We start from the raw sequence: 26,876 nt of genomic DNA on the forward strand, positions 1-26,876 counted from the left end.
ACTATGCAAAGGAGCTAATTTTTATTTTTTATTAAATTAGATTTATTTAATTACATTATGTTTACTATCTTTTATACATACGTATATTTATTTTATTTATTATTTATATATAAATACAATTCAGTATTATATACCAACATTGAATTGTGATTTTCATCTATCTTTAAAAACCTTTTTAGATACTGGTATAATATTGTGTTTCACAATATTCATAATAAATTTTATAAATATGTGCTTAACTTTTAAACTCACTAGGTACCAATATATTTTTTTGATGAGAAACTTCTGCAATAATGTGAAAGCTGATGAATAATGGAACTACTGGCAATTTATTTATAAATTCATCTATATTTTGTAAAATTTCTTCAGGTGTTTCAATAACTATTGGTCTCTTACCTCTTAAATCAATATTTATAAATTATAATAACTGTCGCGTACTGCGTAGTCACATAATATAAAACACATTATAAGAGGTTCTCATGAACATCAAACTGGGCGTGTTGTCTGTTAACACATGGTTGTCTGTTTAATTGAGAATATGAATATTGGAGTCGCAGATACGTAGACAAGTGAAAGGGTTCACATAAACGTTTTCTGGGAAATTGTAATAAAATAGTTTATCGGAATGATGTGGTGACCACATCCTGTGTCCCTGCATCAGCAATTGTGTAATACACACATGTGCGGAATTGATGGGAAATTAACAATATTTTATTATCATTAGCGCACATGCACACTCACAATTCGTGGAAGTTGTCTTATTTTATTATCATTGACGCACACACACACTCACAATTTATAGGAATTATCTTATTTTATTATCTTGTTCATTTACACACACACACTTGGGATTTTACATACACACATACAATATCACATATAAAAGGGACCCGAAAACAAGGGCAAATCAGACGAGTCTTGTCTATGCTGCACTGAGCACCTTCACGTCAGTGTATGTTATGGTCTGGACTTAGAAATATTTCCAATTATTTTATAAGTTACAATTGTTAGGACTTAAATAATTTCTATCACTAGAATATTTACAAAATTTGTAGTTAGAATAATTTTTATAAGTTAAATAAATTTAATTATTTTAAAAAGAAGTCTTAATTATTCCTGACTACACTTCCACACAAGCGTTGACTGAGACGTTGTAACTGAGTTAACGGATCAAACGGTTGGCACGTAACATAACTATAAACTAATATGGTGTTAATTGTTAAGTTATATAAATTAGTTTTTATTTTTTAGTTTTTATTTCTATATAGTATAATCAATAATACAAAAAGTATTCCATAAAAAATAAAACATAAAGCATTATATTTTTACTGAAATGAAACAAAATTTTCATTTCACTCAAATTATATATTTTATGACATTTTACAACTCTACATATAACACAAAGCTGTCGTACATCAATCATTAACATAATGATAAAATTGAAATATAAATATATTGATGCACCATAGAAAATACAGTGATATCATGACTCATAAGTGCTGTACAATAACAAGTCATGTTTAATTTGGGATTTCCCATGAACAAATTATTTGAAATAGAATGTGATTCTGGTGGTCGTAAATTATTATTATAAGATAAGATAGTAACTGATACATTTATAAAAAAATTAAATTATTATATTTCAACATTTTAACTATATTAATTTTATATAGATATGTAAGATTAATCGGCATTACGTCCAGACCCCATGGACCCCCCTCCGTAAATCCGCCACTGATTAAAGCATATTTTGCCAATAATGTGCATAAATGCAGGGCCGGCTCAAAGTATAGGCGAGCTAGGCACCTGCCTACAGCGGCACTTTAGTAGGAGCGGCATTTTCAAAATTGACTCGTAATTTTTTTTTAGTTCTATCGGTGTTTTAAAAGAAAAATTAATGAAATTCAATCATTCGTGAAAACCACCCACCTATATAATAAAATTGTCTAAAGTTATAATATTATTTTATATTACGGACCTACGCTAGGCGTTTTCAATTGTTCCGAAAATATAAATAATCACACATTTCCGATAGTTACGATAGTGATGGATTTTGAGTAATAACTATGGAAATCATTTTTAAGTATTTTTACATATAATCTTATGCGTAAAATAAAAAATTAAAATTTTTTTTATGTAAATATGTTACACGAAAAAAAGGGGCTAAGTTAAAATAAGAGCTAAATTAATTTTTTTTAGATTTGATTTTGCCTAATGCACTATTTTCGCTCGGGCCAACTTTATATAAATGCATACTCATTTAGGAATTTTTTAGGGTGCGAATTTACGAACCCTGGTTATATGTATCTACAGTTTTTAATTTTAAGTTTGAACAATTTGCCAAAATATGGAAAATAAGCAGGGACGGCGCGAGGGGGTGGGCAATAGGGGCAGTTGCCCAGGGCCCCGCGCCTTAAATTATAATAAAAGCCTCGCGGTTATGATTTAACTGAACTTAAAATATTTTATTAATATAAATTATAAGACCCAACATTAATTTTGCCTAGGGCCTCGCAAACTCTAACATTGTCATTGAAAATAAGCATAAAATTTTTAAAATATGCACATTCAAATTTTAGATCTGATATCATGGCACTGAGAAGCGAATTTATTTCGCACTCTGCTACATTTAACTATAATTAAAAAAAGTATGCAAATGCTAGAAGTCTCTAAGCCTAATTATTATATTATATGTGTGACGTACAAGAATATATTCCACGCGTGGAGATTTAAAATTGTGACTGCATAATGCATAGGTATGTGTGACATATAACATTAAAATTTAGTAAACATTTAGAAAAAGGTATCATGGTTGGACCGCATTAATCATGAAACAATGACGAATAAAAAAAAAAAAAAATTATTAAAATAAAGGAGATTTTGTAATAAAAAGATCTTGAAATAATAAAGGTTGCGCTATACTATTCGGATGCTCTGCCTTGACACTACTGATGCGCCCTCGGGACATACACTGGATGTACGAAAGGCCTACGTGACCAAAAGGGTTCACTCAGCACATTCTTTATAACACGGTCTCGACTGTGCAGCTAATTCACAAAATGATGTTTAATGCTTAATATTCTAATACTATGACAATAATATACTATATAACCAAATGTAATTTAAGCTAACAAATATTTACAAAGAATTTGTATAACAAACATCATATATCTATTTTTTTAATATGATAATTGCTAACATTAGAGGCTCTGCCCCCCTCCTATATTACATAAATAAATACCATGTATTTATATAAATTATTATACTAATGAAAATGATTATATTAAGACATTATGTATTATATTACATTATTATATTAAGTGTAGGTATGTAAAATCGACAAGTTGTGTACAACGTTTATTCAAATCATACCGTAAGTTTGTAATTTAATGAAATACCATAGAATATGGTCGAGGGGGAGTGTTCTAACATTCATATCACCCCTCTAAATACGACCCTGAATAGGGTAAATAAATAAAAACGTAATTATATACTTAAATGAAAAACAAAATAAACTTGATAAATAATCAAAATTAATCATACGATTAAACGATTCTGCGAATCATAATTTCATACTCGTACGATAAATATACACTTTTGGTGTCAAAAATGACCCACTTACAAAATATTTATCAATTTTTTTTCCACATGTTATCAGAATATGAGATTTTAGAAGAATTGAAAGCTATTATTAATGATATGGCATTCGATTCTGATGCAGAAGACAATGCCACCAATGCAAATAACTCTCTAATACAACAAGTTTAGCATTTATCTACCAGATCATCAGGTGAATAAGCCTAGTAAATATTTTCTTAATTTTATATTATATTAAATTAAATGATTTTTCGCATGCAAGTTCTAGTATGGCTGAAGCTGAAGTGCAGGTGCTTAATGTAGCAAATATTGAACAAACAACATTTCTTCTACGTCTCAAAGTACATTTTAATTTTTAATTATTCAATATTTTAATTAGATTTTTATATGTATTTATTCTATATTTTATAAAAAATAAAAATAATTTGGTACAAAAAAATTTTACTATATAATTTAGTACATCATATGTACCTAGGACCTGTATTACATTATTTATTATTTTATAACATACTAGCCGACCCGACAGACTTCGTCCTGTCAAAAAGATTTGTAATGTGGCAGTTTTTGTGCCTACGTATTTTAAAAAATTCTCCTGAACAGAACCGTCACCCTGTGACGGTCTTAGTACTTGATCCACAAATCAATTGGGTTTGATGGGAAGCATGTAGATATGATTACAGAAAACAATGTTCGTATTTGATGAGTGTGTGATGATATTCATATTATAACAAATATTATCTGTGAACCAATTAACAGGGGTACAGATTTCATATCATGGTGAAATGAACGGCGGCGAAATGTCCGATTCCGGCATATCAGACATATTATATCATGAACAGGGCTCGGAAGTTGTACCACTAAACATTTTACTTTTTAGCTCTTATTTATGCACTTAAAAACTCTAAAATATGCGCTATAGATAGCACGAAAAATAAAATAATATGCATTTAACTAGAAAAAATTTCTAATTTACTAGGAAAAAAAATTAAATGTAATTTTACAAATTTTTGGGCTCATAAACGCCTGGACTGTTGAGTTATAAACTGTCAACAAAAATGTTAAATTAATTGCATGTACTTGTAAAAGTGTACTTATAATTAAATTATTTTATATAAAATTGGATATTACCCTGGATTATTAAAATGTTTGATAATCTAATGCAGAGGTTCCCAACCTCTTTTGACTCGCGGCACCCTTGGACATTTTCTAAAAATCCGGAGGCACCCTGTGCTCTATGGCCTATATTCTAATATTCTATAGACTGCTTCGGTTCTATTTATTAATGCATAAGTATAATCAAAAGTAGTAAGGTGTAGGTGCATACTATATACATATTACATTTAATAAATAAATTATTACATTGTATTTATTTTTATTTTTAATTATTATTTATCTTTATTTATTATTTAATTTACAATATTAATTTAAAATTAGGGAACTTATTTATTTATTTATTATTGGAACTAATGTGACACTTGGGCTTGTTTTTTTTTACACAAATCTTTTATTTGTGGTCGAATAGTTGAAAGTTGAATAGTTAAAAATGTAGAACTCGAAATTGGCCAAAGTGTTCCCTTAGATATTTTCACACAGCATAAAACATCACCTCATATGCCACTGACATTATTTTAATAGTCCGCGCTCTTCCGGAACACGTTCAAAACGAGTTTCGAAAATGTTCGTTTTTACGGCAATCCGTAAAATGCACTGTTACCATAGCAATTATTGTATGCAATTGACAAATTATGGTGCTAAGAAATTTCTACATTAAAGGTGCTTGGGAGACACTGGGCATCTTATCTATTGCTATTGGATTATTGCTAATGTAACCATCGTGATTACACGCCGTGTTACACACATAAATATATAAATGACGTTTTTCAAAGAGGGGATATCCATAATAAAGATGCCGATTATAGTTTTTTTCTTAATAATATATCACCGATTTCCAGTCTTCAAGCCGCTTAATTTGACAGTTGTTGTGTGTTAATCGTTGTGTGTGTATGTGATGTTTTATACTTAATCTTGAAATATGTTACATTTCTGCGGTATTCCTTGAACTTGTAATAACGCTAATTTTTAATTACTGTCATTTGCTACCGTTCTTCAGTTATAGTGTAGTACGTATTCGTAAAATATTGAAAACCAAAATTAGGTAATTTTGTTTATTTATTTCGACATCAGAATAAATGAATTCTATTGTTCAACATTGAACACAGGGGACTGAAAGAATAATTCATCTAAATTATCAAGTATTAATGATTCATTGAATTTATGTTTAATTATGATTATTATTTGTTTGTCTGTTCTAATATTTTTGTCAAATCACAAATAAAATACTATGGCAAATGTATCACTCTAAGGTCCGGTATTTCATATATGACTTAAGCTATAGCTTTACTAAACTTAAGTGTAGTTTAATTTGTATTCTGTATATCAATTAGTTTAAGTGTTACCTTAAGGTGCGTTCTCATGAGTCAAGTTTAGTTGACCGATTATAGTTGATAAACAAAAATTGATTATAAGTTGAATCAGTTTTTGTTCACACATTTCAACAGAACATGTTTCAATTTTATTTTCAACTCAGTTGAAAAGCTGCGGTCGACACGTAGTGACACTAACTGTTATGCTTATGATAAAGTTCTAAGAATTTTAGCACCACGCTTTCAGATCACTTGAGGCTCATTTTTAAAATTAAAAAAAATTTAATGCATTAAAAATTAAAAAAAAACACAATTGACAAAATAAAACATAAAATGCATGCGTGACTGCCCACTGGTTGAAAAGAAACTGAAGTTCAACTTGAATCAACTGTAGTGTAGGTTGTTCTCACGTCTCACGGGTTTCAACGTGAAAGGAATTGAAAAACAACTCATTACTTGAACGATAAAGTTTCACTGGGTCAAACTTTTTTTGATCAACTAATTAGTTGTTCAATTTTATTGAAACAGGTTCTCACTAAAGATTTTATTCAATTTTTGTTGATCAACTATAATCAGTCAAATAAACTTGACTCATGAGAACGCACCTTTAACAAAGATATACTTTTTCAATTTTCTTCCATGATTTTACATAGATGTTCCAAAAATAAATATTATCAAAATAGAATTTTTGGTTAATTATCATTGATTTATTATTTTAATTATTAAAAGTAATTACTAAACGTGTCTGATTTGTTGTTAATAACATCATTTGCTCAGGAGTAATTAGTGATGTGCCACTAGGAATGTTCCCGGGAACAGGGAATATTCCCCAGTATCTCGAGAAATTTCTTTAAAAATAAAAAAAATAAAAAAATTGAGTGAGAATAGAATGACAGTCTATACTACTATACATCTGTACTGTGTACTAGAGTAACTGTATTCATTGGTGTATTTTGTTCACATCAATTGGCTAACTACTTTGTTGACCGACATATATTTGAGTATTGATAAGAAATATATTGGATTATAATTGATTACAGAATTATCATTATTTCATTTTAGTATTTTCCATTTACATAATTATTAATTTTATACATTTAATTTCTGTTACTATAGTACCTAGTAAGTTAAATTTTTAGTTTCACACTTCACAAACTTCTTAACATTTCTGTTAATAACTTTTTGTGTTTAAATTTACTGTATGTATTTGTATATAAAGCACGTTTTTTTTTGGTGCTAATCAAATTTTCTGTTGTAATGACTGGTGGTAAAAAAAAATTGGCGTTTTGGTCATATTACCAATAAAAAACTGTAAATGGCAAAAATATATTTGAATGCTATTATTGTAAATTTCAATATTCTTGTAAAAATGCGGTTAAAATGACCATGCATTTAATAAATACTGTAAAAATTGCCCATCTGAAGTTATAAAGAAAATTAAACGAGCTAAAGATACATATACATTATATATATATATATATATTATTACATATACATATACATTACAATTATATAGTATAGAAGATAACGATTATGTGGGTAATTTATTAGTAGTACATATATTTGTCAGTAGTTTTGTTTAGTTAAAGTAGTAGTTTGGATACTTTATTAATTGTTTCCTTTTTTTTTTTTTTTTTATCATAAGTTCATAATATTGTTATAATAAAAATATTAATTAAGATTTAAGAGTACTGCATGTTTTTAATTTTATTAACCCTTTGTCGACCAAGCATCGAATTAAGATATTTTTTAAATTTTTTTTGCACAAACATGTTATATTTAACCTATATAAGACTAATTTTTTTTTCGTTTTTTTTTGTTTTCTTACTCAAATTTTACTTAGGACCCTGGTACTTGGAAGTACCATTGGTCATCTAGACATTTTTTTTATTGGTACTTCGAAGTACCAACAGTCATTTTGCCATATTTTTTTTAACATGTGGAACATACAATATTAATTTACAACTAGAGAAAAAATGATTTCTTCTCTTATTTAAATATTAAATAATATTTTTTTGTAAAAATAAGTATTACAATTTTTTTTAAAATATTTAATTCTAAATTAAAAACCTCAATAACTCTAAGGTGTAAATTAAGTATTTTAGTCTGAAAAATGCAATATTATCAGGTCAACACCACATTAATTATTTTGTTGGTTGAATATAATTTTTTTTTTACATTTTTATTTGTTATACATTTTTTATTTTTTTGTGAGAATGAATGGTACAATTTTGAATTATGTATTAGTTGAATAATTTGAAAAAAATTATGATTCCATATTTGTCTTCATTTAACCACTGAAGTAACACATTGTCATTATTATTTGAAATTTTAAAAAATAATAGTAATTATGGTTAAATAATTCGGGCTGTTGTTAAAATTATTTATATAGTACGTAAAAAAAAAACGATTTCACAAGCACGACGGTAGTTAGCAACACGACACGACAAAGACGAGTTGAGAACAGACTAAATTTCTCCTGTGATATACCAATGGTACTTATAAGTCCATATTATTATTTGTCAGTGTTTCGTTATATCGATAATGAATTCGAGCTAACCGAACAATATAATACACCTAGACATATATCTAAACATACAAAACTATTTATTTTGATCAAATTACAAAATATGTATATATAAATAGAAAGGAAAAACACCAAGTCATATACATGTGTTGAATACTGCAGTCCCCGAAATTAATCGCCGATAAAATGTTTAATAATAGCACAACCAATTTTAAAATAATGTTTATTTAATCGGTAGATGGTACTCTTAACTACCGACCAGTGAGAATCACAAATATATTGTTCACTAATATTTTATACGTATTTTATTTTAGTGGACTTATGAGTACCGTCGGTCGACAAAGGGTTAATAAAGATACTGAATTACCTATAGTTATATATAAATGTATATTGTTCATTACATGTATAAGTAAAAGTTATTCAGTATTTCAGTATGTTTATTTTTATTTTTTAACATATAAAAAAAAAGTTTGATCATTTATTTTGTGATAATTGTACAGATTTTAATTAAAAAATTTAATTATAGTTACTTAGTAACTTTTTTTAAAATAATTAAAATCTGAACTGTAACAATATCAGTAAAAAACTGAAATTTGGATCATTTACAGCCATAAGATTAATTTAAAACTGAAACCTATGATTAATATTTAAAAACTTTTAATATTCCCGGGAATTTCACCGGGGAAATTCCCAAAAATATATTCCCGGGAATTTGCCCATCACTAGGAGTAATGACATGATTTCTAATAATTAAAAATAGTTTTTGTAAGATATATCTAAATAAATTTTCCTTTGTATTAAGTTTTTAATTTTGTTTAATTTTAACATACCTGTTGGTAAGAGATAGAATTTTATCCACAATTAATGTCAATATTACATTCACAACACGTTTTGATAGACGAAACCTATATTGAAATTCAATCTCATCCAAGTACTGAAATGATCTAATCGGTTTCTATAAATTCGTTTTTTTCTTGAGCGATTCAATCGTTCAATAATAAAGTTAACAATGTCTTCATCGTCACTTGACAGTGATGAATCCGATATGTAAAGTATAATTTCATTCATTTTGAAAATTAAGTCATACAAGTACAACACAATTTAATTCATTTAACTTAATTTAACTTGAATAGTTACAAAATATATATTTGAAACAATTTTTACTTATAAAATCACACAACACAATGATTATCATTGAGAAAATAAAACATAAATTACAGATAAACTTTACATTAGGTATGATTTAGTTTAAGTAAAGCTTTTAGCACGTTAAATGTTACTTAAGTATTAAAAGTATAATGAAATTCGAATATATTAATTTAAGCTTAGCTTATGGTTAAGTTATAGCTTAAGATGAATATGAAATACTGGCCATTGTTATTATTAAAGAAATTTTAAAAAGTGGGCAATTTTTTGCCCAATGATGAAATGCTAAAATCGGTAAATAGTAAATTTTTATTTACTATTTTGTACTCAGAAATCAGATAATATTTTCTTTTAAATACACGTCCACGGTTTATTAAAAGTGGAGAAACACTGGTTCCTCCTCGGTTTATAACAATCGTTGTTACGCGAACCTTATAAACTTTATTTTTGGTATATTATATATGTCTATAAATGTGATCTTTATAAAACAGTTTTCGTGATATCGATACCATAAGATTTGAGCTCATAATCTAACCGTTAAAATCATTCCTATTCACCCTAAACTACGGTACATTATATTTGAGATACAATTTTATGTTTATATAAATAGGTTCTGTAAAGTATTAAACATATAAATAATAAAATTATAAGTATTTATTTAACTAGATTTATATTATTATTCCATTAAACCTATTGATAAGTAACTTATAGCCTATAGGGATAAGTAAATAGATTAATGTTTTACTGTCTTTAATGTTATTATTTAATTGGGTAAATTGAAATGTTTCATGTTCTTTGTTTATCATTATGACATCATTATTCATTTGTTATGACCGGATTTATATTCTCTCGAAATACCTTACATATGATGCTAATATTCTCTAAAAAACCTTCGAATGTTCTTATTATATTCTCTTAAAAATTTTAAAAATATGTAAAAATATTCGAAATTATTCAAAAATAATTAACAAACATCAATATATGGTTTAATATGCATTTTTAAAAATTTTTTTTTTTACAATATTTTTTAATCTTGAGGTATATACGTAGTTGCGTATTATAATAGAATACTATTGTACTTCAGTAAGAGTAGGAATATAGTAAAAATATTACAATATAGTCTATAGCAGGGGTTGCCAACGTTTTCAGAAAAGTGAGATACATTTGACATTTAAGTCCCTAGTGATTGACATCCAGGAAAATTTAGGTATTTAATCTTTAGCGTGTGTGAAGTTAGCCCCCCACTATAAAAAAAACTTTCCAAAATAATTGTAACCTTATTTTCTTAATTTGTAACTATTTGTAACCAAGTTTTTAGAATTTGTAACCTCATATTTTTCAAGCTACGGGTACTTTCTCAATGAGGGGCTAACTTCACGCAGCCCCCCAATTCAACGAAATCGTCCAAAACAAATTGTAACTTATAAAACCCAATTTGTAACTATTTGTAACCAACTTTTTGAAATTTGTAACCTCTTAAATTTCGTGTTGTTACTGATTTCCCTATGGGGGGCTGCCCCCCCCCCCAGTTCAATTAAATCGTCCAAAACAAATTGTAACTTATAAAACTCAATTTGTAACTATTTGTAACCAACTTTTTGGAATTTGTAACCTCATCAATTTTAAGTACCGATGGATTTCCCAAAGAAGATAAATGAATAGTGGTAAAATTAAATTTTACAACCATTGGCGATTGGATTGGCGATCCCTGGTCTACAGTATTAAAATTTAAAAACAATATTCCTTTGGTATATTTTAATTAAATGTTATATTAACAATATTGTCACAATATTAAAAATCACAAATAATCAAATATATATTAAAATATAATAAAACAAAAAAAAAATAGTTAACAAAAGGTAATCCTTAAATAATTATAATTTAATACAAGATTTAAAATAACAATATAGGTATATATATGTATAAAAAAAAATAATATTTCTTTGGTGCATACAATGGTAAATATTTACTTTCTGAAGAATAAAAAAGAAGCTTCAAATACTATTTAAATTTTATTATATGAATTAACAATAATATATTTTACATATTATCTGTACTCATGTTAGTTATTCTATAGCTTAAAATTTGTGTATAGAGACTAAATGAACGTTGAACATCAACAGATATTTGAGGTGCAAACTTCATGTCAACAACTACATTAGGTGTAAAATATTCTGGGAGATCTTCATTGTTTCCACATAAAATGTTCCCAACTTTTGCTAACATTTGGTAACCTTTATTTTTTTAACTTAATTGAGACACTTTGGTATTTTTATTGTGTTATCCGTTTCACCAGGTACATTGGTTAGTTTGCAGATAACAGTTTATACAATCTCCAACTATGAAAAAAAAAATCAAATATTCTAAAATATGCTAAATAGGCTAAATATTCTCTAACCTATGATATATTCTCAAATATGCAAAAAAAAACTTTTCTACAAAATCAGAAGTGAATGAATCGTCCACATTTTTTAACCAAATAACGATATGTAAAAACATATAAATCCGGTCTTTATTCATTACTAAATTCCGGATTTATATGTTTTTACGTATCGTTACTGTAGCGTGGTGAAAGGGTTTTTATGACGCCCAGGCATCATAGTGAAAATTTTGTGGATGGGTGGGATTGTGTAATTGGATTTAGATGTGTAAAGATTTTGGATGAATACATACTAGGCGAATTTCCAAATTTTAACATATTACCAACACGAAAAACGAACGCAACGGAATACACGACAAAAATATAACACACGACAATTAGATCAAAAATTCTGTATTCATTAAATAAATTTGATTAGGCAAAATATAAGTAGGTAAGTAAATCAATCTTTAATAATTTTTAGTCTTTTTCAATTTATATTTTTAAAAAAATGTCAAGGATGGTGGGCTAGGGAAAAAAGTGGGTGGGTAGGTATTGAAATATGTGTTGTGCATCATGGTTTATAAATGTTCACCACGCCTTTAGTTACTGGGCCCTTGCAGTTGTATGAGAATAAAAAAATGTGCACGATTCGTTCAATTCTGAGTTCGTAGAAAAAAGTTTTTTTTGCATATTTGAGAATATTTCATAGGATAGAGCAGAGGGTTTCCCAACCCGTGGTATGCGAAGAAATGTTTTGGTACAATTATTTTTATTACTATTTGCATTCAATATTATTTAGTTTAGTTTATTTGATATTATCTAATTTTATAAATATTGATGACATTGGGTTGCTTGTAATCGTAGCAATTTATTTTTATTATTATTTATTCAGCCTGATATTGAAGTTCTTATACAAAATAAACAACAACAAATATCACATTAAATTTACAAAATATAGTTGTAATCTAAATATTAAGATTTAACTAAAAATTGAGATTTTTTTATTTTTATACAGTCAAATAATAAAATATATTAATAAATTAATGAATTTTAAAAATGTACGTTGAAAAAATGTTGACGTCTAATTAAGAGGGCGTGATACCCCCCGATTTTTAGTGTAAAAACATGTCTACGCAAAATTACGAATACTTGTTTCCTAGTAGTTTAAGAGCAAAATCACCCATTATAAGATCTAAAATTAACAACATTTTAGAGAAAATGACATATTTTTTTTTTAAATAATGTATATACAAAAAGTTACCATCATTTAAAAAGTAAAAAAAAAATATTTTTAAATGTTAGATTGTATGCAAAATATTAAGTTAATTAAAAAATGGATATGACATTTTCTCCAAAATTTTGTCTACTTTAGATTTTTTAATAGGTTCTTTTCTCTTAAATCACTAGGAAACGAGTAATCGTAATTTAGCGTAGGTATGTTTTATATTGTAATTTTTAATTTATATTGCTTTTGTGTGGTGTCCACCTGCATGTCAATATGACGGCGGCCACGATTTTCTCTCACTACGCCAAAAAAATCTGTCAGAAAGTCGGGACAGCAACGTTCGCGGCTGACCGTCGACGTTATCTGTAATTTTACGAAAAATGCATGCTATTATCACAGAATAAATGAAATTTAATTTATTCTGTGCTATTATTATACACGGTTGATGGTGTACCTACATGATTATATTATATTATTATTTAATATTTAGCCACACATCTATATTCACAGTTACACTACGTTATATTTAGTAAAAAATAAATATATCTATCTGATTTCTTTTAAATATTTATAATTTTGAAAATAATGATTTTTAATTTTTTTAAATGCAAATAAAAACAGAAAAATTAAACGGTCTAACAGAAAATTGTTGAGTAAATTCCTTATATTAAAGCTGAATTTTCATCTAGTTTAGATGAGTCATGTATGGCCTTTACGACGTATATAAAATATAATGACGAAATGGGTATGCATATGGAAACCACGACATGGAGTATTATGAAACTTGCTGGTATCGAAGAAAGAAAGTTACCTTTAGAGGCAGGTGCGGGCCCGTATTTAGGGGTGGGCCACAGGTAGGCACCTACCCGGGGGCGTCAAGTTTCAGGGGCGGCAAAATATTTTAGCAAAAATAATTTTAAAAATGATGTACCCAATGAAAAAAAAATAAAATAATAAAAAAAAGAAATTAGTATGTTTTATTTTGTTATAATTTGTTTAATTTGTTAATTAAAAAAAGTATTAAATTATTTTCATTTATAAGTTATATTTTAATATTATAGAATATAGACGAAATAATAAGTATTACATTATTATTATTTATTATTAAGTATTATATTATTATTATTTATTTTAGGGGGGGGGGGGTGTTAAAATCAGATATTTTTGAACCCAAACATATATCCGACAGTATAAAAAATAAAAATGAGAACATAAAAGTTTAATAATATTGAGTAAAATATTAATATGCATATAATATATTAATTCGTTTTTATTTTAATGTAAACATTATTGTATTATAGCTTATCAGACATTTTTTTAGTATAATTATTTGTGTACACATTATAAGAAATAGTAATCTTAATCAATAATTAGTACGTAAGCGCGCGCGAAAATTATATGAATTTTGACTATTGTGGTGATATTATAATAATCATCATTATATTATTTTTACATTATCCGCATTTTAAGACGTTGATGAAACCATTGATTATAGAATAATATTAATATTCATAATATTCTATAATCAATGATGAAACAAATACTCGCTCGCATGTTGATTATTTTTAGACCGTTTTGTCAATCGCGCGATAACAACTATAACTTTGTGTGCTTTGGTCGCATGCTTGCGCTGTGTAAAAATACCTATTAGTGCTTCCTATCGGTCATTGTAACCGTTTCGCTTTAGGTATAACGTCCTCTTAAGTTTTAGAATTAAAGTGGTACGCGTATTGATGATAAAAGTGTCTGATGGTACTCGATGATAGAAAGGTTGAGAACCCCTGGGTTAGAGAATATTTAGCTCATTTAGCATATTTTAGAATATTTGACTTTTGTGTCATCGTTGGAGATGGTACCAATTATTAAACCGGGTTCACACTATACCGTGCCGTGTCGTATCTTCTAAAATAATTATCTCTGATTGGTTGAACCATATTATTACATCAAGGTATGCCGTATAATAAATCACAAGTTACCTCACTAACCATAAGATACCGTGAAGTTGATTTTATCCAACTTTTGAACGTGTGATTACCGATTTTAATAGTAATAATTTAATATTCTATGATAATATATTCATAATAACAAAGGGCTCGGAAGGTTTTGTATTTGCATGATTTTATTGGGCTATTCAATTTATTGCTAAGTAACCTTGAAATTAATTTCATGACACTGAAATATCTAATGAGAACATTTTGAAAGAAAATTTCAAATTTCAAGCTATACTTATATTTTATTTTATTTTATATATTTATACCTAGAAATTATGTTTAGCTTAATATAAAATACTAACAACATTTGTACTGTTATGTACGAGTGTATTTAATAAAATATATTTTGAACACTTTTGAGTTAAAAAAAATTAAGTGCATATTTTTGAAGCATATTTGTACTTTTTAAAGCACATAAGTGCATGCATATTTAGTACTTTTTAAGTGCTTTAAGTCCCAAGTCTTAATAATAATATAATACATACTGTCTACTATATAATTTAATATTCATCATTTATTATTTATTGAAACTTGTGAAAATATTTCATATCTAATAAAAAAACTGAGAAAATATGAAACCAAAATTTGATAGCATCACTATAAGATATTTTTATTTTATTTTCACTTGTGTTTTTTATAATAACTTTAAAAAAATATGGCAAATAAAAATAACAAAATAAGTCGTCGACGTAGAAAAAATCAAAACATTATTGTTTTAATTAATTATATAGGTATATGTAATCTAATATCTGTATTTGATTTATTTTAAATAAAAAGTTTTATTTCTTTTCCATAGTAATTATATGATTACCAATAGATAATATTGTGACCTTTTATTTAGTTACATTTTACTAAATTATTATATATGAAGTATAAGTTGAAATATAAGTAATAAAGTTAATAGTTCAATAAATACAAATCAAATTATTATGGTATAGTTTCTATGATATATATATTGGTACATAAATGTATATAAACAGTGGCTTATATTGTAATTATTAGTCCATAGTAGTGATGGGAATAATCAAATGATTACAATAATTGAATGATTAATAATGGAAAAAAAAATCGAATAATCGTATGATAAGTAGTCAAGAACAAAATAATCGAATGATTAGTAAACGAAATCAGAACAGTTGAATGAATCATGATTTAACTGCTTGAACTGGTTGTATAAATGTATATAAAATGATTATCTTTAAGCGTGAAAATGAAATGAATTTTGAATCCAAATATTTATACCTATTAAACCGATTAGTGTGGTTATTACCGATACCCTGGGTATTATACCAATGATTAAAAATAAAATAAATATTAAGGGAATTCGTCCGGATAGTTTTTAAGGGGTTGAATATAGGCAATTTGTCACACGCGTGCGTGAATGCCATGAGAGTGTGTGCAAAGTAAATGATCACTAGCAGTGGCGTAGATACAATTTTTTTCTGGGGGGGGTTATTTAAGAGTAAGTTTTTAAGTGTTCTTAGTATATCTTAAAACGAGGTCATATGTAATAATATTACATTTAAAATGGTATTATTATTATGTCCCGTATTTAATGAAAATTATTTTGTTATTCAATTTTTAATATATACCTAATCATAGTAAAATCAAAATATTTTACTATAATATGTAAATATTAATAAATAATAATCAAATATCAATAAAAAAAATTTGTGTGGGGAGGGTGGAAACCCCTTACACATAAGCGTGCACACGGGGTAGTCAGGGTAGGTACTTGACTATTCTGTGAAACTTCCCACCCTCACCAAAATATTCAATATGATCACAATAATAAATAAACATATTATTTTCAACCACTTCGAAACATTAGTTAACGTTAAAAAAATGTAAGAATACTGGAGAAATATAGTTATTAAGTTAAATGAAGTTACGAATGCAAATTTTTTGTTAATATTAAATGATAATGTGTTATGTTTGACTACCCTGCCAGTTATGTCTGCACACGCTTATGCCCTTACACCCTCCCCGTAACTACGCCACTGATCACTAGTGTGTGTAATTACCCAGCTCTAAACCCTCTTCCAATATGCCATGCCGGGCCATATTAATCTCGTGCTATCACCAATGCACCGGCGCGATGGCAGAACCAGTTTTCCAATAATAGATATTACAGAATGCTTATTTTATAATATATTAAAAATATAATAAAATAGTAACTTCTTTGTATTTTAGCTATACCATAAACCAAATACGAATGAACTACTACTGCCGATTTCTAAAATTTTCATTTACAAAATTACCTTTGTCTTATCTTTGAGAGTTTATTTATTGGCTTTTGAATTATGACAATATTTAGCCCAGTTTCATTTAGGTATAATATAATATAAAATAAACAGATTGATAATGATTCGGGCACTATAATTAGCGGCAACGATTAACTGAAGGTTACTTCCACACGCGCATGCATAAGTCAAACCACTCTGTTGCAAGGAATATGATTTAGTTCTATTTTTTGCCGATCATACTGGTTTCCTTGGTCATCGGATATAACTTCTAAAAACATATTTGAATTAGTCATGAAGTTTACTTGAAATCGACTTTTTTACATTTTCAAATTATGTTATAAATTTCATATTATTTACATTATAAATTTATTATTATTTTTAACTTAAAAATCAATTTCTTAAGGGTATAAAAATAATAATTCGAAAAAGTAAAAAAGTCGTTTTCAAGTCAATTTCATGACAAATTCAATTATGTTTTTGTGAATCTTATCCGATCATAAGGCAGGTCAGTACAATAAGCAGAATATAGGTATATTTTGATAGAAAACTTAACCCGGATCAAATGCCCTTAATACAAAACTGATGAATAGTAGATAAGGTACCCTTCCAAACTTATCGTCTGTCCCAATTTTCGTTTGTACTATTGTTTTCAGCGTTAAAAAATACATAAGTTAACATAAGAAAAAATCCGAAATTTCCAGTGAAGTAGAAATATACTGAATTTTATAATGCCGCGAAAGGACTCAAAAGGACGTTCATACAATAATAAACGTCGCTCCCGAACGAGACTCGTCGGTCAGCCACCGACTACAAGTAATGGGTGTGGCCATTTAAACGCCGCGAGTTTGCGGATCGCGATAACAGCGCATTCTCTTAACGGTTGTATATGCTTCACTTTGGGTATAATGTCCTCTGAAACGTTGATTATTGGGTGTTGAATATAAATCTCCATGGATAAATATTTGATAGATAATATTAGTAATCATTGTATTCATTTTAATTTTTTTCCATTTCCAAATTATTCCATTTCTATTTAATTGTAACAAAAACAATTGTCTTCGATCTAATCTTTTAAGAGTAAGAATTCGAATTAATAAACATTATCATACCAGACTCAACCGAAGATGTTCTACAAGATTTTATAATATAAAGTAATAAAAACTATGCGATGGGGTTCTCGATTCCCGTAAATGTTACTAACGAATTCAGCGAACATGTAAAAAGCCGTGTTATCGGCATTAGTTCTTGAGTTTTGGTTTTTGCGTAAAGAAAGAAATTCCAATAGAATTATTTGTTGCCTACTTCTGTTAAAAATATATAACTCTATTACTAATTGTTTAAATAACCATTTGTCGAAATTTATGCATAATTTTTCCTAATCCAACGAATGGATACGAATTGGATACGAATGGATGAGTATTCCATGTCTTCATGCACCTAGTACTGTATAGTTAAGGAAGTTATATTGGATCGAAATTTTTTAACCGGTATTCTTTGGACCATTGGGAGATCATGAAATTATTTTGAATTATTTTTTTTTTTCATAGTAAAAAATAATATTTCTAAAAGTAATCATTTAGTCACAAACAAGTTGTAATTTATACTTGTAACATAATAAAAATAATACCTTTTTAAACTAACAAATCCAAAAGATTTTTTTTTTTAATGGTTAGATTCATGTAATAAAAAATTATAGATAAAAATTATTCATAAAATGCTGAATTTTATTACAACAATGAACTTAAAAATAATAATGTATTTATTTAAATAATGTAGATATTATTTCAATAGTATTGAATCAGATTTTGTATTTGTACTCGTATGTTAGTAAATAATTTATAAAAAAAAATTAATTTGTATTTATTCTATGACAGATTTCAATCGCTAACAATGGAGCGGAGGAACAAGAAGTCTCGTGAAAAACAAAATTATCAAAATTACAATCCATTATATAGGAGATCAAAGAATTCCAATAATGGGTCATCTGTAATTAAATCACAATCCCAACAATCTGATGAGTCATATTTTAGTAGTTCTATTCAAAAAAGCGAACAGAATATTCAAGAAAAATGGAAAAATAATAAAAATAAAAATGACTCAAATAGTAAAAACAGTAGTAAGGACAAACAAAATATATTAAGAAAGTTAAATTTCGGATATAAATGCCTTGAAGAATTATGCAATAAAGACCCTTCCGAAATAATATTTGTGATGTTTAACAAAACAAATGGTTTCATAGACCTTTTCAAACAAAATAAAGATCCAGATTGGATATTTCTGCTCATGAGAGTTACTGCTAAATTGTGTTCTACTGAATTAATTCAAAGTAAAATACAATTATTAACTGAACTTACTTGTAATACATTTTTATGTCATCTGAAAACTTATGTATTAAGTATGCCTACAGAAAAAAATTTGAAACGGTGTAAAAATATGAATTTATTTTTTTCTGATTGTTTAATAGTATTTCAATCAATTACTACCTTATTTCCAAGAACCGCTGTTGAGCAATTAAAAGAAATAGTTATAAGTGCTATAATTGCATTTAATGGTATAAAAAGTTTTTGTAAGCATATTGAGCTAAATGAGACTATTGTTGTTGATATGAATGAACTACTAGAAAAAATGAATGATATCAAACTTACAGATGAATTAGTATCAAAAGAAAATATGGTACTCGATAATGTTGCACAATTTTATGATCCACCAGAAAATTTTAGAGTATTATCTATATATCCAACTGCTAATGATCTTGAATTTGGTGAACCATTTTTACGTCCTAATATTTTGAAAGGAGCCTATAGGGATGTCGAACATTATTTAGATGTACAATTTCGTCTTTTACGAGAAGATTTTATTGCTCCACTACGTGATGGTATTCAATTTTATAAAGAGTTGATGAATGGCCAACAATATAGAAAAAAAATAAATAATATACGCATTTATCATAATGTTGAATTTGAAAATGCTGGCAAATTTGTTTATGATAGAAATGGATGCATGTTAAACTTCAATAAGAATAATAAATTAAGAATCAACTGGGAGATGGCTAGAAGGTTTATGTATGGTTCTTTATTGTTATTTACTATAAATGAATTTCAAACCTTTTTCATAGGTGTTGTTTTAGATCGTAAAATTGAATTATTAAAAGAAGGAAAGTTGATTGTTGAACTAATAGGAGGTGCTAAACCTTTGTATAAAAGATCTCTAATTATGGTTGAAAGTGAAGTATTTTTTGAACCCTATAAATGTTCAATGGAGGTCTTAAAAAATATTAATAGTCATAATTTCCCTATGGAAAAATATATAGTATCAGCATCTAAAGATATGGATTATCCATATTATTTGGACACATTAATCAATCAAAATTATTTAATTGATGATTTGGACGAATTTCCTATATTGTTAAATGACCGATGGCCAACTAATGAAATGCTTGGACTTGATGAAATGCAATATAGAGCTTTTAAAGCGGCATTGACCCATGAATTCACTATTATCCAAGGTCCTCCTGGTACTGGTAAAACTTTTATTGGACTAAAGATATTGAAAACATTAATCAATAATTTGTATAGAGATTGTGATCCAAAATTTTCCAGACCCGTATCATATCTCACTAAACCAATTTTGGTCGTGTGTTACACTAATCATGCTTTAGATCAATTTATTGAAGGTGTATTGAGTTTCACAAATCAAGTTGTAAGAATTGGTGGTCAATCAAAATCAGAAATAATTGAGAAATATAGTTTAAGGAATATTACTCGTGTATTCAGAAAGTCAATGACCACTAATAGAGCCCTAAGAAATGTTAATGATAAAATACAAAGCCTTATGAATAAAATTAAGTATTATAGAAAATGTGAGGAAATTGTTTCATATAATGCAGGTATTCTAGAGCTATCATTGCTTAAAAATGGTATGCCTAAACAATATCATTATTTTTTCAAAACTACTTTGGATCTTCTCTCATGGTTATTTCAAGATTTTGATTACTTCAATGTTGATCCAGTTGAATTTATTTACAGCATTAGTCATGAGTTGATAAATAAAGTGTTTCACTCAGAAAAATTTCTTGAAATTAAACCAGATGTTCAAGAAAATGAAGAAAGTTATTTACAATATGAATTTGATGATCCAGATTTCGAATATAATCATAAAGATATTGTAATTTACAGTATAACTATAGATGACATAAAAAATGTGTGCAAGGAACTACTTACTCGAAGTATACAATTGAAAGAACAGTCAAATTTTGATGTGAATTTATATAATGACTTTGAAGAAGCGAAATTCGAATTTAATGTCATGGAACGTATTCATGATTATTTTCTAAATATGCTGAATATAGTAGATGTTGATATTAATCTGTCAAGATCTATTAAAAATTTAAATTCATTAAATATGAGACAAAGATGGGCTTTATATTTTAAGTGGGTTAAAATGACAAAAGAAATGTTTGTTCCTAAAATATTGGAATATGAAAACATGTATTCTGATACTTATAAACATTATGCAGAATTAAAAGAGTTGGAAAATATTGAAATTTTAAAATCGAGGCATGTCATAGCTATCACGACTACTGGTGCTGCTAAACATAGAGTGATGCTAGAAGGCCTAGAATCACCTATAGGTACCTAATTACATTTTAATAGAAATTTATTTTTAAATATCCCTCAAATTTTATATGATTTCCAGTGGTTGTTGAAGAAGCTGCTGAAGTTTTGGAAGCACATATAGTTACATCTTTAACTAAACACTGTCAACACTTATTATTAATAGGTATGTTGTTTTAATTTTCTATATTTAAAATTACTTCAACATTATTATTTTGCACGTACTATAGGCGATCATAAACAGCTTCGGCCTAGTAATGCAGTTTTCAAATTAGCAAAAGACTATAAATTTGATATTTCATTATTTGAACGTATGGTGAATAACAATGTACCTTGCTATACATTAGGGGAACAGCATAGAATGCGTCCTGAGATATGTTCGCTTATAACTCCAACTATATATCCTGAACTAAAAAATCATATAGATGTTTATAATAGAGAACATATACGTGGTGTGACCAAGGATTTATTTTTCCTCAGTCATAATATGTTTGAAAAAGAAGTAGGTAGAATTAACATTTGTATTTTATATTTATCTTAAATCAATTTGATTTTGATACTTAGGTTGAGGAAATTTCAAGCAAAAGCAATGATCATGAAGCTTCATTTTTAATTATGTTTGCCCGACATTTAGTATTTCAAGGATACAAAACTAACCAAGTGACTATTTTAACAACTTACAGTGGGCAATTATTTCTTCTTCGCTCTGTGAGTTATTTTATTTATTTTAAATGTTGTTCAAATAAATTGTTCTAAGTCAAAAAAAAGTTAATTATTGTAATGTATAAGCTGTACCATGTCTTTTTTTTTGTGTCTATGTACTTTGACCAGAAGGATTGCTCCATTCATTATCAAATTAAAAGTTTAAAATTTGACTAAAAGTAATTTTTGTACAATGTTTCTTATACATATAAATTATTAATTAATGAAAAAATTTAAACCGAATTTCATTTAAAAATGTTAGGAGCGTTTAATATTAAATATTGATAAAATACATAAAATTACAAAAATCAACCACAAGATTTTTATAAGACTTCATTAGTAATAAAAAAATAATGAATTTACTAGAAAACAGCATAAATGTTTGATAAGCGTTCTAAAGAAAAATTTAGACAAAATCATAATTTTGATGAATTTCCATTATACAATATGGTTAGGTTAGGCTAAAAAAAAAATATATAATTTTAAAATATTTTATTGAAATTTGTAATGTTTACCGACATTTGAAGTTTTTATATCATCCAAATTTTAGATTCCTTTTTTTTATTTTGAAAGTAAGAATATTAAAAATTCAGATTATCTAATTATGATATTGATTTTTTATACTTTATCAACCATTTTTTAAAACATAATCTGATCCACTCTACTTGTTTTACTCAAAATCGTTTTTTTTTTCTTATTTTCGGAAACATTGATACATTGGTTTCAAGTTTTCAATACCATTACAGTAATATAATTCACTAAATAAGTCTCACCTGATTGTAATAACCTAAAAATGAAAATAAAAAAAGACTTGAATGAAAGGAAAAGTGAGGAGGGAAAAATTGGAAAATAGAAATTAGATATGGATAGTGGAAAGATCACACAGAAAACTTAAATTTTAAAGTAAAATTAAAAGTGAAATAATCACATGTAATAATAACTTGTCACAAAAAGCTTCTTGAAGCTTTCCGGCGATCGGCTTGCGTCTATGACTAAGAGCTTGATATACATGCACTAATGGCTTTTGGCCAAAAGCACTCGAAAGGGTTTTGTGCCTTTTTTTATGTAGGGTAGTATAGGAAATTTGATCTTGCTTCATTCTTTTAAAGATTTGACCTATTTAGAATGTTAATAGTGTGTTGTTGTATTAAGCTTTAATTGTTTAATTTGTATTGTTTGTGCATATATTGAAAGAATCATTATGTATTGATTTATAACATGTTTCATAATCAAATGGTATAAATCATTATATGACTTATTTCGCCCTATTTCAATTATAGCCTTCTTCTTATTCTTGAGTATTTTGGTAATCAACACTATTCCGTCACACATTCAATCCTCCAGCCTTTCCTATCAATTGCTCTTGTTTTCCAGTCTCATCCTCCATTCAGTGCCTCCACATATTTTATTATTACATCTTCCCACCTCAATCGGAGTTTTCTCAGTGGTTTTTCATCAATTGGGTTCTCATCCTTAATCATCCTTATAAGGTGGTTCTGGTCAGGGCCATCGAGCCCTGCGGCAAGATTTATCGCGGGCATCTTGCTCTTAAAAATGTCATGTATAAAAAGTAAAAAAAAATTTGTATTTTTATTTAGGAAAAATCAGTATAGAATATCAGAAATAGGTAAAAATAAAATAAAAAAATAGAAATCAACATCTTTTTGACATTGCCATCTATAAATATATTATTTAATTGGTACATTTATTTTTATTTTTTTTTTAAGGAAGAAAAAAACATGAACTCACCCAAGCGATTAACTTTTTATTAATTAATTAAAATTTCAAAAATTCCTGCCTAGTGTTATGCAAAATTCTTATCACATTTCGTAGGTTAAATTATAATTACGATTTATTATGTTTTTTTTCCGAAAAAGTCTTTCTAGTTCATAGATTTTTCTTGTTTTCCATTCTCCCGTTCTCTGTCCTTTACAGGTCCAAAAATCTTCCTTAAGACCTTTCAAAAACCGTCAATTTCCTCTCCTCAGTATCTTTTGATTGTCGAGTCTCAGCTTTCTAAGCGATAACTGCAGTGGCGCTGAACTACAAAAAATGCAGTATGGCGAATATCAAATTTTAATAGTACCTACCCACCTATCAATTAATGTAAACGGTGGGGGGGGGGCTGAAACCCTACCATAATATTGTATTTAAAATTGATATTAATATATATATATATATATATATATTTTCATATTGTGACTTAACAATAATTTATGATATAGCCGATATAGGTGTTCGTATATTAAATAATATTTTCATCACATCGCACTATCGTATTATTTGTGTTAATATTACGATCTTCTGACTTGTATCGACGTAATCAGTGTACCACAACTGATGTGCTTTTATGTAATTATGTTAAATATTAAATATTATTAATACATTTTACACATTGGGCTGTGGGTACACGCTATGTGTCACCTACCCAGCACTCAGTAGGTACCCACCCACCACATAATTTAGTATGACAGTCGCCATACTTGAATATAGGGATCGGCGTCACTGGATAACTGAGCATATATTTTCTGTTTTTTTCTCATTTATTATGTTTTGTGTCCCATTTACTTTGCCTTTTTCTCCAATTGATTGATCTTAAATTATTGTGTAATTTACTCATTAGTATAACATATTTTGTATATGCTAAAACTGTTATGACCTTTTCTTATAACTTAACACCTTTTTGTGATTGAATAACCATTTCTCTTACTATTTCTATAAAATTTGGTTAAATATTAGTGATAATGAGTCTCCCTGTCTTAACCCATATTGACTCTATTTCTGCACTTCCAACTTTGATTTTAACAAATGTTTTTGTACTGCTTATCTCTATTAGTCTTATTAATTTTTGTGGTGAATTAAATTCTTTCGAGGAATTAATCAAGCTTGTTCTGTGAATACTGTCATACGGTTTCTTAAAGTCAATAAAAAAAAAAAAACATGTAAATCCTTATTGAAATCCCATAATTTTTAGAACAGTAGTCAAAGGATGAATATCTGATCTAGTGTCAACTTATCAGTACTGAATCCTCCTTGATAGTCACTTTGAGTTTCTTCTGTTATTTCTTAGCCTTGATAGGATGCAGTTCGAAAATACTGTTTAATTATAAACTTTATTGTTTTATTATAACTAGAAATTATAAATAAGTATATTAAATACCAAGTCTATTTAAATAATAGTTATGTTACTATTTGAAATGAATTTTATTTACTTCTAGTTACGAAAAAAGCATACAATATTAGAAGGCATGAAAATAACTGTTGTTGATAATTATCAAGGCGAAGAAAGCGACATAATTCTGCTATCTTTAGTTAGAAGTAATGAAAATGGTAATGTTGGTTTTTTAAAAACTGAAAACAGAATATGTGTTGCATTGTCAAGGGCAAAATATGGTCTTTACATAATGGGTAATATGGACAATTTATATAATTCTGGTACTTTATGGAAACAAATAAAAACTACGTTGGACAATCAGGATTCATATGGTAAGTTAATTTCATCAATTAAATATACAATATATTTGATAATTATATTTTCATGTATTTATTTTATGTAAGGTAATGAATTAACTTTACAATGTGCTGTACATACTGAAATTTTGACTAAAGTTTCAAAAAGTGAAGATTTTAATGTAATTAAGGAGGGTGGTTGTACCATGTTATGCAATACATTACTGTTATGTGGTCATTACTGTACAAGTATATGTCATTCGTATGATCGCAATCATAATGAATTTAAATGTAGAGAGTCTTGTAACAAGTAATAAAATTAACATTTATTAATTCAAATTGTTAGTGATTATTTATTGGAGTATACATATTTATTCAAACATTATAGATTTTGTGAATATAATCACCCTTGTACAAAAAAATGTTTTATGGAATGTGGAAAGTGTACGGTGCCCGTGATAAAAACTTTACCTTGTAATCATCAAACAAGTTTACCTTGTTTTGTTGATGAAAATGATTTTCCGTGTGAAGAAATAGTAAGAGTTCAAATGATAAATTTTAATATTTGTCGTCTATTATAGTCATTATGTCATA

General features: G+C 27.4%; 1 protein-coding gene across 3 annotated transcripts in view; it reads left to right on the forward strand.

Annotated features, from left to right (window-relative positions):
• The first annotated feature begins 5,551 nt into the window (after positions 1-5,551).
• The window catches only part of LOC112685787 (NFX1-type zinc finger-containing protein 1-like), a 30,835-nt gene continuing 9,510 nt past the window's right edge, over positions 5,552-26,876 (forward strand). Inside the window, exons 1-8 of one of the 3 annotated variants that reach the window (XM_025557775.1) lie at positions 5,552-5,849; positions 19,392-22,147; positions 22,213-22,296; positions 22,361-22,632; positions 22,695-22,838; positions 26,051-26,318; positions 26,391-26,592; positions 26,671-26,818. In XM_025557775.1, coding sequence (XP_025413560.1) covers positions 19,408-22,147; positions 22,213-22,296; positions 22,361-22,632; positions 22,695-22,838; positions 26,051-26,318; positions 26,391-26,592; positions 26,671-26,818 — 3,858 coding nt within the window. In that variant the 5' untranslated portion in view covers positions 5,552-5,849; positions 19,392-19,407. The remainder of the gene's footprint in view (positions 5,850-19,391; positions 22,148-22,212; positions 22,297-22,360; positions 22,633-22,694; positions 22,839-26,050; positions 26,319-26,390; positions 26,593-26,670; positions 26,819-26,876) is intronic. The other 2 variants (XM_025557776.1, XM_025557777.1) reach the window with 2 other exon arrangements.

This window comes from Sipha flava, unplaced genomic scaffold (assembly GCF_003268045.1).
Source record: "Sipha flava isolate LNK unplaced genomic scaffold, YSA_version1 292_pilon_pilon, whole genome shotgun sequence".
NCBI lineage: Eukaryota > Metazoa > Arthropoda > Insecta > Hemiptera > Aphididae > Sipha > Sipha flava.